This window comes from Chamaea fasciata, unplaced genomic scaffold (assembly GCF_029207755.1).
Source record: "Chamaea fasciata isolate MVZ Bird 193981 ecotype frontalis unplaced genomic scaffold, bChaFas1.0.hap1 SCAF_1, whole genome shotgun sequence".
In the NCBI taxonomy this organism is placed as follows: domain Eukaryota; kingdom Metazoa; phylum Chordata; class Aves; order Passeriformes; family Sylviidae; genus Chamaea; species Chamaea fasciata.
Genome location: NW_027094086.1, coordinates 64813180 through 64825794, shown reverse-complemented (window position 1 = coordinate 64825794; position 12615 = coordinate 64813180). Strand labels below are relative to the sequence as shown.

General features: G+C 44.1%; 1 protein-coding gene across 3 annotated transcripts; it reads left to right on the top strand.

The window, feature by feature from the left end:
- The first annotated feature begins 1 nt into the window (after window position 1).
- Window positions 2–3366, top strand: CCDC127 (coiled-coil domain containing 127). 3 transcript variants are annotated; one of them, XM_066185046.1, is made up of 3 exons: window positions 2–410; window positions 733–861; window positions 1485–3366. In XM_066185046.1, exons 2-3 carry the CDS (start codon window positions 741–743, stop codon window positions 2156–2158), a joined length of 795 nt encoding a protein of 264 aa, XP_066041143.1. In that variant the 5' UTR covers window positions 2–410; window positions 733–740; the 3' UTR covers window positions 2159–3366. The 3 variants fall into 3 exon arrangements, with proteins under 3 accessions (XP_066041143.1, XP_066041142.1, XP_066041144.1); XM_066185045.1 differs by lacking the exon at window positions 2–410 and having other exon boundaries at window positions 480–861; XM_066185047.1 differs by lacking the exons at window positions 2–410; window positions 733–861 and adding an exon at window positions 1004–1102.
- Window positions 3367–12615: the final 9249 nt, after the last annotated feature.

The window sequence follows — 12615 nt, the reverse complement described above, 5'->3', positions numbered from 1 at the left end:
TGATATTATTCTTCCTTGGTGAAATATTGAAATATGTAGTTCTCCAATGCTGTCAGATTCAGCCTCTTCGTCTCCCTGACAGCGCCTGAAAATTTGCGTAATGAACAGGCCAGAATCATTTTTTGAAGTTGCGGGAAAGACCATTTCGTAGACATAAGACTTGGACAGAAGGGTGAAGGAAAGACCGCATCGCCTCTCTAGGACAGCAAGCAGACTCAGCAGCTCCAGACGGCGGAATTCAGAGGCGCTCACGGCCGCCTTTGGCCGTCAGCGTTCAGGGAATAAAAAAAAGCCCATCAGGGGCGGGGACGGCCGGCCGGCAGCGCTCCGGCCTCAGGCGAGTCCTTTTGTTGTCCCCCCGCTTTTTGTCCCGCCTGATGGGCCGGCCCGGGAGGGGGCGTGGCCGGCAGGTGAGTGGCGGCGCCAGGGGCTCGCGCGCTCCCGGGCTCGTGCGTGGGGGTCCCGCTGTAGGGCGAGCGGGACGGGAACGGGAATGGGAATAGGAGTGGGAACGGGAACGGGAACGGCGATGGGCCCGACAAGCCGTGTCGCGGCCGGATCTGCCGCTAAGGGCGCGGTCAAGCTGCCAAGTGTCGGGGCCGCCGTTCGAGGGGCTCGGGCAGAATTCCCGAGCAGAATTCTCGTCCCCAGCGAGAGGAGAAGGTGGCAGCGGGAGCGGCCCCGGCCCCTCTGCGCGCTGCTGAGGCCGCGTCTCCCCTCTGTGCATCGCAGGTGCCTTCATGAATAACTTAAACGACCCTCCCAACTGGAACATCCTGCCCAATCGGCGCGATCCCGGCGATGACGGCAGCCGCTGGAATTACGCCCTGCTGGTCCCCATGCTGGGCTTGGCCGCCTTCCGTGAGTATCGCTGGGCCGCCGGCCCCAGGGGGCTTCTGGAGCGGTGCGGGGATAGAGCCGTACCCCGTCTGGAAACCTCCTCAGGCCGCCTTGTTTATAGTGCTGTGAACAACCAGAGCTGGTGGTATCGCTAAGGCAAAGACCACTTTGCATACACGGAGTTGAATCCATAGTTGATAAGCCCCGATATACTAAGCTCTCTCGAGAAAAATGGACGCAGGATGTGCTGGAGAGCCCAGAGGTAACAGCGCCGGATGTTGCTGATGTATTTATTTACTGGGCCTAGAAAGTTCTCCCTGCAGTATCTGCATCGGAAACCTCTGCTTTCTTTGTCCATGACTTTATTTTCCTTCTCTAATCTTAAGTAGTGCTAGGATAGACAATAAAAGAATAGGGGTATTTTATTCCAGAGAAAGCATGGTCATTTAAAATTACTCACTGTGAAATAGGGACCACAGAAACACATTTTGTGGGGGCATGTAAATAGAAGTAAGTATCACTGGGAGGGGGAGGAAAGAAAGTTTTTTACCGCTTAGTAGCTTCATTTCAGGCACAGCTGATTAATCATACGCCTCATTGTTACATTTTGTACTTGCATCTGAAGTCTCTTTTATTTCTGATAGGGTGGATCTGGACCAGAGAATGTCAGAAAGAAATAGAAAAAGAAAAACAAGAATACTACAGAAAAGAGTCAACTTTACAAAAAGACCTGGAAGGCAAATACCGGGATATAATCACGGAGAATCGTCGTGCTGTTGCTCATCTGGAGGTGGAGCTGGAAAAGGAACGCAACAGGACCCTGAGTTACCGTGAGGCCCTCGTGTCCCAGAGCCGCAAACTAGTAGAAGAGAGGAAGCTCCTAGAACAGGAGCAGGAGAAGTTGGAGCGAGAGAAACAAGTCCTTTTGCAGTCTGGAGCAGAAGGTACCTTGTACCAGAGTTGCTTGGCAAAGGAAGAAGAGTGGCAACAGAAAGCCAGTATTTTACTAAAAGAATTTGAAGAGGGACTGAAGGAAAGACAGGACATCTACTGCAGTCTTATTGTACCCAGAAGTCAGAGACTAGAAATAGAGAAAAATCTGCTAGTTAAAGCAGCAACTAATCCTGTTGCTATGGCTTTACAAGTGGAGAGTGGCTTAAAAGATATTTTCAAACATGATAACTACTGTGGCAATGTGCTGAACAGAACCAGGAGTCAAAATGGAAAGCTTATGTGGCTGTATCTGAGATACTGGGAACTAGCTGTTGAACTGCAGAAATTCAAGAGGGTAGAAAAGGCCATGTTAGGAAAACGCTAAGTAGGGGAAGCAGTGGGATTCCGTGTGATCCACCGTGCATGGTAGGGACAATCACAGTTGTAGTCTGAAGCTGTCAAATTCTTCTGCTGTGTTGCCGTTTCTCCTCCTCCTGCACTTGTATTTGCATGGGACATGTGCAGTGCTGGTGCCTTTCCTCTCACTAACAACAGATGCTCTGGTGAGCTGTGCATACTCCTAAACTCCCTGAGTGTGTTTGTGTTGCAGTGTAGAGATACGCTAACTCCCCAGGCATCGGAAACAGCAGAACAGAACTCAGTTTAGAGGGATTTGTCTTGTTGATGGTCACACTCCAGCAACAGAGAATGGTTGTTTGTCTTCCCCAGGTGAGGAAGCACACTGTGCTCCTTATCCCTGACATTTTAGATGGTGTCTCAACACTGTCTTTTTTTATTACTATTTGTCTTGGTTTGAAAAGACAGGTGTCTGCTAAGGAAGGCAGGAGCCTCCCTTGAAATGGAGAATGTAAACCCCCTCCCTCCAAATTATAATTTTGAAATTAAGGGGCTCTCAGGCAAAGATACTGGAATGGGAATAATTGTTCTTAACTAGGAAAATCAAAATTAAAATAGTACAAAAAAGCAAACAAACAAAAAGAAAACACTGACAGAGTCAGAATACAACCTGACTGAGTTGGTCAGGGTGTTGGTAGCAGTCCAGTCAAGCCTTCCTGGAGTGACAGATATGGTTCTGTTGAAAGCAATGATCCTGTAGAAGAGTAGTTTTCCTCTGAAGATCCAGTGGTGATATAGATGGGTCCGGTTTTCCTCTGGGTATCCAGTGGAAACAGGCTGCTCTGGTGTTCTGAATCTCAGATTTTTATCCAGGTAGGAATGCTTGGCTCCTCCCCTTGGGTGGAGCATCTCCCAATGGAATGATGTAATTTTACCAGTCATGCAGTGAGACTCAATGGCCTATTGACAGAAAATATCTCCCTGGAGGGAGGATGGGTTGTGGAAGTGATAAAGAAACACTGCCCCACCTGGTTTTAACAGATGGTAATACAATACATTGTAGCTTTTGGTTACACCTTGCATTGCAACCCAAGACACCATTATTTTTTAAAAATTTGTTTAAGCAAGACTGAATGTGAGGCAGACATTTGGGAGAGATGGTGTTGGAGCCAGCTGCTTGACACATAAATCTTACGTGTCTGTATGTACAATTATATAAATCTATATATGCGTGAATGTGCGTGTGTGAGTATATGTGTTAGTATTCTGAGGAGGGGAATAGTTTAATCCTGTTTCAGATTAGTCAGTCTTGCATTGTCTTCCAGCCTTCCAGCTTAATATATACAAAGAGTGCTTTATGAATGAAACACCCAAAAGATACTAATTCAAATAACACATAAACAGACTGATGTCTCATTGGCACTTAGGATCCATTCGGATTTTGGGGAGTGTATAAACTGGAAGGTTAATTTTCACATACTGGAGATACCTTAAGAGTACTTAGTTTTTTCTCAGTCAAGGTTTTAGTTTTAACCCAACAATGTGCCACCATTATGGATGTCCCCATGCTCTCCATCTGCCTTTCAGGGCACTGGCTGCCGCCTGGTTTGCTTGCAGGAACCTCCTTGCCATTGCACCTGGCTCTGCTCCTTGGACAGGTCCTGTTTGTTATTTGCAGATGGGAACCTAAATGCAGCCTGCACTGGTAGCCAGCCTCTAGTCCCTCTCCACCTCTCTCCCTTCTCCCAGAACTGAAGTACATACTCTCTTCTGCACCTCTGAAATTTTGTGCTTGTGGTTCACCACTTTACATACATATGGCCATGAAAGCCTACAGATATACAAGCTTTGCAAACTTTTAAGAAAGGGGGATTTTTAATTCAGCTAGTAAAATAAAATAGATTCGGTAAGGATAAAATAATAAATCCAGTTAAATAATACAGGAAAATAAACATTAAAAAATCCAACAACAAACAAATGTTAAAAGCCCAGTGCGTTTCAATTTCTTAGGACTTTCAGTATACTTTGGGTCCTTTTAGCAGTAGGAACCACCTGTTTTTCAAATGTGCCATGTATTTTAAGTAATAACAACTTTTTTCTTCCCCCTTTCTAATCCAGCCTTGGATCTCAAAGGGGCAGTGTTTACCCTTTTGTTTATAACATCTAGTCTTCTCTGTTACTCGACTTGGATTCGTGCTGTAGGTTATCAGTTCATTAATTAGCAGTTTATTATTTACTGAGGGCTGGACTTGACATGCATTTGCTCTAGGCAATCATGTAGAACCATGGCTTGGAAGCAATCCAAGATAAGTGCCCATCTTCCTGTAGATGTGGGGGTTTTCTTTTACTGTTTTCTCCGGGTTTCATTTTAGTGTGAGCACAGAAGACAGCAGATAAATCTTTTGAAACAGTGTGTGCAACTTAATCCAGTTACTAAGGAGAAATATCTAACATGGAATAAAATTCCCAACCAGAATAGATGTTTCCCAACTACTCGGTTTTCCAGCTGAGATTTTGCTCACCTTGGTAGTACTAATTATACTGTTGTGTTGACTTATTAATCCTTTTCTCATACTGATTTTTAAAATAAAGTTTTAGTAGACAAACTTGGAGGAAAAAGGAGAGATCACAAACACCAGAAGGGCAACAGTTTGTCTGGGTGCCAAGCGTATGCGGGTTGGGAGATGAGAACACAATTGAGTTGCTACTCGTGTGTGACACCCTGAGCCAAGCTGCAGGAGCTGGACATAGGCACACAGTCTAATTGCCCAGGAGAACAAATTAGTTTGAATAACAGCCTGTGTGTAATTCCTTCAGGATGTGGAAAGTGACCGTCCAGCTGTGGCACACTTCGCGTGTTCCTGCAGGCAGTTAAACCGCTCAGCTGACTAAGAGCAGGCAGTGAATCAGTGCCAGTGTATCTGAGATTCATGCCTTGAATTTGTACGAGTTAGCATTAAAAGATAAAAGGGTTTATGCTTTTTCATTTTTTCGTAGTTTGTCACACATATCACTCAAAATGTTTAAAGAAAGTGTAATCAAGGGTAAAATACTATTTTTTCACTATAAATATTTACATTCAAGCCTTACGCACTTGAATGTACAGGGTTGGATGCAATGTAGTAAACGTTTGGTATTCACTTTCTCTTATTTAGAAGTGTCATTTATTTGTACAACTAATTGAACTATTGTTCATGGACACTTTGAAGATCATTGTATTAAGACAGAAGGGTTACATCAGAAGACTTCTTAGAAGTGTATAGAAGCACTGGTCCCATTAGTTTCTACCAAAACTCATGTTTGTGGGTATGCAATGCATTTTTGAAATGTTCCCCCTTTGTAGGTTGTTATGCTGAAAGTTCTAATGTAAGTTTTATTTTCCCAGCACTTGTTCTGAATTGGTTAATTGTTTGGAACTGCCCAAATACATCTGTAGAATGCAAGAATAATTTGTTTTCAAAGTATTTATTGAAATTATTTTTATTATAAAATTGTCACTCAGCTGTTAAACAATAACAATTAATAAAAACCTTTACGTATTTCCGTGCTGTTTTGTATCTTGGACAAGGTGGGTGGGAAAACTGGAATTTGCTACTTTATTCAGACTTTCCAAACTATTCGCACCATTTTTGGTTGTACAAATTGAACATTTTTTAAATTGGCATGTAAAGAGTTTTGGTCTTGGTGCTGACAAAAGAACATGTTACAAAGTTTTTTTTCTTGGGAAAGAACACTGTTAAACAGGTAAGTGCAGAGCATTAACTAGAGATGTGGGGTTAAAGGTGACCATCCCTCTGAAAGACTGGGGACATTCCTTTGACTGAACGGTGTGCAGGATATTCTGCCTTCCTTCTGATTCGCTCAGGTCTCTGATTCTGTCTGTCAGCTGCTTTTCATTTCCCTCATCTTCCTGCCCTCTGAAGAGCTGCAACCCAGCTGCTCTAGGGCAGTCTTTAGACACTCTGGAAATCCTTGTTCCTGTAATAAAAGATCCTCAATCTATTTGTATTTGACACAATCCTTCACCATCCTCTGGCTCTTCAAAGCATGGGTTTAAGCACTCCTGTGTGAGGATGAGAAAAAAACTGAGTGTTCTGTGTGGAGGATACAAGGCAGAAACAGTGGTCAACAGTTCAGTTACTGTGGTGAAATCAAAGGAATTCGAGTTATTGCTGTGAAAAAGGGATGAAAGGCAAGTGTATAGTTGCAGTTGTGCAGCTGGGTATGAAGGCTTTGCTGGTGTGCATGTCAAGCCCCGCATTTATTGGTCATTAATTTACTGCCTGCTGCAGGAGCTTTCTCTGATCACTGCATATCTGAGACAACAGATGGACCTGCTAAGAAGTAACTCACTGAAATTAGCGTAGCTCCGCAATGAGGCAAGGGGCACTTCGCAGCAAAACAGCTGAGTGATTGCTGCAACAAAAACTGAAAGTAAACTGAAGTAACTGAAAGTAAATGTTCTGGAAACCAGGAGTCTGGATGGAAGAGTTTGAAGAGAGCTGGTGGATTGTGAGAACAGCGGTGGCGGCTATTCACAGTCATGCACGCCAACAGCCTTGTGCTGAGATCACCCGGGCTGTCCTGCTGCTGGAAAAATACCCCTTCACTCTTGTGAAGAGCGGCTGTGGTTGGTGGTTGTGCGGCTGGGTGCTGCTTCCCCCTTGTGGCTGATGGCTCCTCCAGCCGCATCCGCATCCTCTGTTCCCATGAGCTCCGCTGGAGCACATCTCCTAATCCTGCGCAGTCAGAGCTCTCTGGCCCGAGTACCTCCGGTGGTAATAACAAGAAAGGTGAGCAAAACCACGGTGTTCGGTGACCAAACCGGAATGAACTTGTCTGCAATGAGGTGGGTGCTGCGGTGCCTCTGTACAAAGGCGGCAGGCAGGGGTTGGGTGTAATTCAACCGCCTATTAGCACCTCATCGCATGTTGCAGCACTGGAAAAGAAAACGGCGACAAACTCGATTAAAGATCACTGTTCATTGTTTAACGAAGATTACAAGAAGCAGTCTACAACTGTCAGCATGTTCTGCTTCCTGCTGGAGGAAAGATACTTGTGGTGAGACAGATGCCAAGCAATAGCATTTCACTGAGAAATTTAAGGGGATCCTGACCATTATAGAATGATTCGGGTTGGAAGCAACCTTTAAAACTCACCTAGTCCAACCCACCTGCAATGAGCAAGGACATCTCCAAACACACCAGGTTCCCATCCAACCTGACCTTGAATGTTTCCAGGGATTAAACACCTACTACCTCCCTGAGCAACCTATGCCAGTGTTTCAAAACCCTTGTAAAAAAATTCTGCCTTATGTCTAGTCTAAACCAACCTTCTAGTTTAAAACCATTATCCCTTGTCCTATCACAACAGGCCCTGCTAAAAATTTATCCCTATGCAGAAGGCTATGGTAAGGTCTCCCAGAATTTTTTCCTCTCCAGGCTGAACAACCCCAATTCTCTCATCCAGCCCTCTGATCATGAGATCGGACAATTTGGTGCTGTGCACAGAAGCATTTCTACCTCAGTGCTCCTTATCTGTATTTCCCCCCAAAGTTATTCCAAAGGTGAGATGTGTTCAAAGATGAAAGCAATATTTTAGTGATCTTCTGACTGTATATAATGAAATATTAAAGACAGCACATCTTCCTCCCTGGTGTCAAAAAGAACAACAAAACAACAAAGCATGCTGCTGCTGGAGCTGATATTACTTCAGTTAAATATTTCTATATTAACTGAAGTAAATAATAGGCAAACTACCAATATAGACAAACAAAGATTGTGCCACTTTCTGGGAGATAAAAAGGAGAAAGAGGCCATGTGGGCATCAGTGTCAACTCAGTTCTGGATGAACTGCACCAGACATGCTGTTCATAGCTTTTTCCCTTTAATTTTTCTGTGGCTAGGGACATTGCTACTTCCACAATAAACAAACTGAAAGTTTCTAGGCATGTCAGATTGCTGAAAGAAACTCCTAGACAGCATAAAACTACTCCAGAATGGGATGCATGTGGAAGTCACTGTGTGTGACTTCCTATCTCTGTTGTGTTCTCACACAGTAGTAGTGGGGGGAGTTGGGAGACAGTTGGGAGTTGGGAGTTGGGACAGAGTTCCAACAACTGCTCTATGCTGTCTTATGTTTCCTTTGCAGTGATACTTGTTGGTACTAGTTGGAACTTCTCTCCAATCTGGAGAAGTTTACAATCTCATGGGAAGAAATTTAGGTTCCAAAGTTTATTTGGTATCTCCAAAACCTTTAGACATCCCTGCTTGAACTGCTGTGGGCTGGTGGCAGCAGCTTTCAAGCACTCACATAGGAAATCCAATCATGCCAGCTGAGGAGCTGTGAGAACTGTGCCTTTTGGTTACTTATCAGGTAGAGATTGAGAACAACTGAGCATAAAACTTAGATCAAGTTAAAGATCTACAGATCATTTATTGGCAAGGTAAACTGCACGACCACGTGCAATTGTTTATTACCCTTAAGACTAAGCAACTCTGAAATATTTTGCCTGTGTATCTCCCTTTCTAAGGTGACTATTATTGTCCCCTAGGCTGGAGATTTTGAGTCTGCTCTTGAGCCTGGGGCTCCCTTTCTGCACATCTGGTCAAGGACGTTACCTCCTGGCAGCCAGTAAAAGGATTTTGTGTTTTCTCCACCTATTTTAAAGGATGGGTTGTCACAGAGACTATTTCATTTAACTTCTCCTTCTCCTTCTCCTCCTTCTCCTTCTCCTTCTCCTTCTCCTTCTCCTTCTCCTTCTCCTTCTCCTTCTCCTTCTCCTTCTCCTTCTCCTTCTCCTTCTCCTTCTCCTTCTCCTTCTCCTTCTCCTTCTCCTTCTCCTTCTCCTTCTCCTTCTCCTTCTCCTTCTCCTTCTCCTTCTCCTTCTCCTTCTCCATCCTTTCCCAGTTTAGATTCATTACACAAGCAAGAGTAGTTTTATTGTGTATATGATGCTTTGACTACCAAGTAGAAGTTGACTGGAAAGAAAATGGCATTAAGGCTGGTAAGATATTGCTATAGAATTACTGGAGTCAGAGATTTCACTCAAGTATCTGCTGCAGTACTAAAAAGGGTCAGAAAATAATGTAGTTGATCGTAATAGCCTGGTATATTGCAAGGAATTATGAAAATATCTGGAGAGTTACAGATTTGTCCTATGTCATACCAGGCATGACAGAATCACAATGAAAGGATCATATTGCATTTCATGCCAGAAATTATTGGTTGCAACCTGAAACTTCGTTGCAAACAATGTGTACTGCCAGTGGTCTCTGCTTTTCTCAATGGCTTTATACGGAAGGAAAAGTTTGTTGTTTTTTTTTTTTTTTTAAGAATAGTCCTGTCCTTCTTCTTCCAATTTTCCTCCCCTTCACAGGATCCAAATAAAAAAACTTCCCCTGAGGCAGTCTCCTTCAGCCTGTGATGGAGGGCAGAAGAACCATAAAATCATAGAATATCTTCACTTGGAAGGAACCCAGAAGGATCATCAGTTCCAGCTCCCTGCTCCTCACAGGAGTATAGTTGCACATAACTTCACGTAGCTGTAAAATATTTCAGTTTGCTTTTAAATTATCTCAAATGTTTTATTGTGACAATAAATAGGAACAATTAATACACTCTTATGAAACTATGCAGAGCAAGTTGATCTGAAAGCTGTTGCACAAAGTATCTGCTGAATGTTTTAGGACCCAGGGCTTCAGACTTCAGATTTTAGTACCCAGTCTTTTGCTTAATTTATTTTTGCTGCTAAATCTGGTGATTTACCGTTTTCAGGATGTTTCAAAATCCTTCTAATTCTGTCAGCTGTTCCGATTTTGTCCTTGTCAGCAGATGGACTTATACCTAGAAGAAGACAAGCAGCTTGAGTACTTGTTTTCTGTTCAAATCCTCCTTCACAGTACAGTGAAATACTACAAGTTCCAAAGGTGGAAACTGTACATGGAACAGTTGCCACACCAAGTCCAGCTTGGTTGTGGCCAGCCCTGGTCTGGCTTGGCTCAGCTCTGCCAGCACCTGCAGGGTCCCTGGCACCCTTGGCACAGTGCATGTCCTGGAGGTGCCTGTGGCTCCTTCCATAGTGGAGGAGGCAAGGGTCAAGCACCCTTCAGTCAGCCACCTCCACTCTGTCATGGAAGAGAAGAACCTGTCCTTAGAATCACAGAATCATAGAATCACTGAGGTTGGAAAAGACCTCTATGATCCTGGAGTCCAATCATTTTCCCAGTTTAACTACTAAATCATGTCCCTATGTGCCACACCCATCTTTTGAACACTTCCAAGGCTTCCACCACTTCCCAGGGCAGCCTGTTACAAAGCCTGGCCAGCCTTTCCAGGAAGAAATTTTCCCTAGTATCTAATCCAAAACTCTTCTGGCACAAGATGAGTCCATTTCCTCTGGGTCCTGTCACTTGTTACCTGGGAGAAGAGACCACCCACCTCATTAGAACTGCCATTCCTTCTCCATATGGGACAGCTTCCTGAAGGGCTGGAAGTAAGCTGTACTGGCCCAGGGGTGCCTGTGCTGGTTCAGAGAGGTCACAGCAGGAGCAGCTGCCTGGTGGCTGGTTTGGTAGAGTGTGTAAGGCTGCACCTGAGCTACAGGGGAGGACAGCTTGTTTCCCAGCTGGGAACATCCCTGTGGAGTCAGGCTGCCATGACATTCTGAGAGTGGCCCTTAGCCAGGAGGCCCTTGGCCCAGGTGGCACCACACCATGACCAGACCTGGCCCCACATAAGGAAACAAGTGGCTTGTCCTTCCTGTGGCCTTGATTTATATCCCCAACAACTTTCTGCTGCCATTTCTTTTCTTTATTGCCACCCTCTCTCATATTCTTTAATAACATCATCGTTGTCCTGCAAGAGGAAAGACATGTTTATCTAAGAAAAGGAGTATGCCCACATTCTTCCATAAATGCCTATGTGTATGTTCCAGCAAAACATAGGATTTTTGTAAAGGGGATATTTCCCTTGTAATTGGGTTTTTGTGAAATTGTGCGCTATTTACAGACAAGCTGGCTTACTTTTTTTTATAGCCCTTTTTAACTTTTGAAAAAATAGTACATTAAAAATATGGGGATAGGAGACAAAAAAAGTGCATTCAGAAAAGTTTTAACACAAGTAATCCAATCTAAATGTAAGATCCATTTTCTCCTGCATTTATAATTAGCAGTATGCAATACATTTCTTGTGTAGTAGCCTATACCATGAAAGGATGAATTTCATAGAGATTTATTAGCCCTAATAAACCTGTGGGACCTGCCAAAGCCGAGCATCTCTTGAAGGAGGAGTTTACCTTAGAGCACAGGAAAGGGCTCTCTTGAACGAATAAGTGACTGTGACTAGAGAAGGGCAGCCCCAGCTTGCCTGTTCCAGTCCACAGGGTGGCAATATTGACAACACCTCTGAACACCCGTGGATCATACTGGAGCTGGTGTGACTACTTCTATAAGTCCTTCAGAAAAAGGCACAGGGCCTTCCATGGTCATTAGCCATGCTATTACACTGATAAAGACATTTGAGCTAGATGCCAGACCAGTGTATTTGCTTCTGCAAATATTTAACAACTGATAGATAACTAACAACCACTGGCACCTGGCCTTACCAGAGCAAGATAAAATTCTTCCAAAAGAGCATTTACTCAGGGTAAGGCAATCAGGACTGTATTTTCAGATCGTGATAGAAGCTGCTTGCTCATGAAGCTTAGCAGACAGAAATTTTCAGTAGATCAGTTGCCACATGACCACAACTAGATGTATTAATTGAACTAAATAGAAGATATAACATGAACACAGTGTTGCAGTTGACACAACAGAAGGAAGGGATGCCATCCATGGGGACCTGGACAGGCTTGAGAAGTGGGCACATGAGAACATAATGGGGTTCAATTAGTCCAAGTGAAAGGTGCTGCACCTGGATCAGGGCAATCCCAAGCACAAATACAGGCTGGGTGGTGAGTGGACAGAGAGCACCCCTGCAGAGAAGGGCTGCAGGGATGTTGGTGGACAAAAACCTGGATGTGAGCCAACAGTGTGCATTTGCAGTCCAGGAGATGAATCAACCAGCTTCTGCATCAAAAAAAAAAAAAAAAAAAAAAAAAAAAAAAAAAAAAAAAAAAGCATGATCAGCAGGCCAAGAGAGGTGATTGTCCCCTGTACTCTGTGCTCGTGAGTCACCACCTGGAGTACTGCATCCAGCTCTGGGGCACTCGGGACAAGGAAGATGGGGACCTGTTGGAGCAGGTCCAGAGGTGTCCATAAAGATGATCAGAGAGCTGGAGCACCTCTCCTATGAAGAGGCTGAGAGCTGGGGCTGTTCTGGTTGGAAAAGAGCAGACTCCAGGGAGACCTTAGAGCACTTTTCAGTACCTAAAGGGACTACAAAAAAGCCATAAAGGGAATTTTGACAGGGCATGAAGTGATAAGACAAGTGATAATGGCTTCAAAATTAAAGAAGAGTAGGTTTAGATTATATAATAGGAAGAAA

Bases quoted from the DNA above. Each gene is read 5' to 3' on its own strand.
- CCDC127 (XM_066185046.1), top strand. From the start codon at position 741: ATGAATAACTTAAACGACCCTCCCAACTGGAACATCCTGCCCAATCGG. The intron at 862-1,484 runs GTGAGTATCGCT...TATTTCTGATAG, and splicing joins GCTGGGCTTGGCCGCCTTCC to GGTGGATCTGGACCAGAGAA.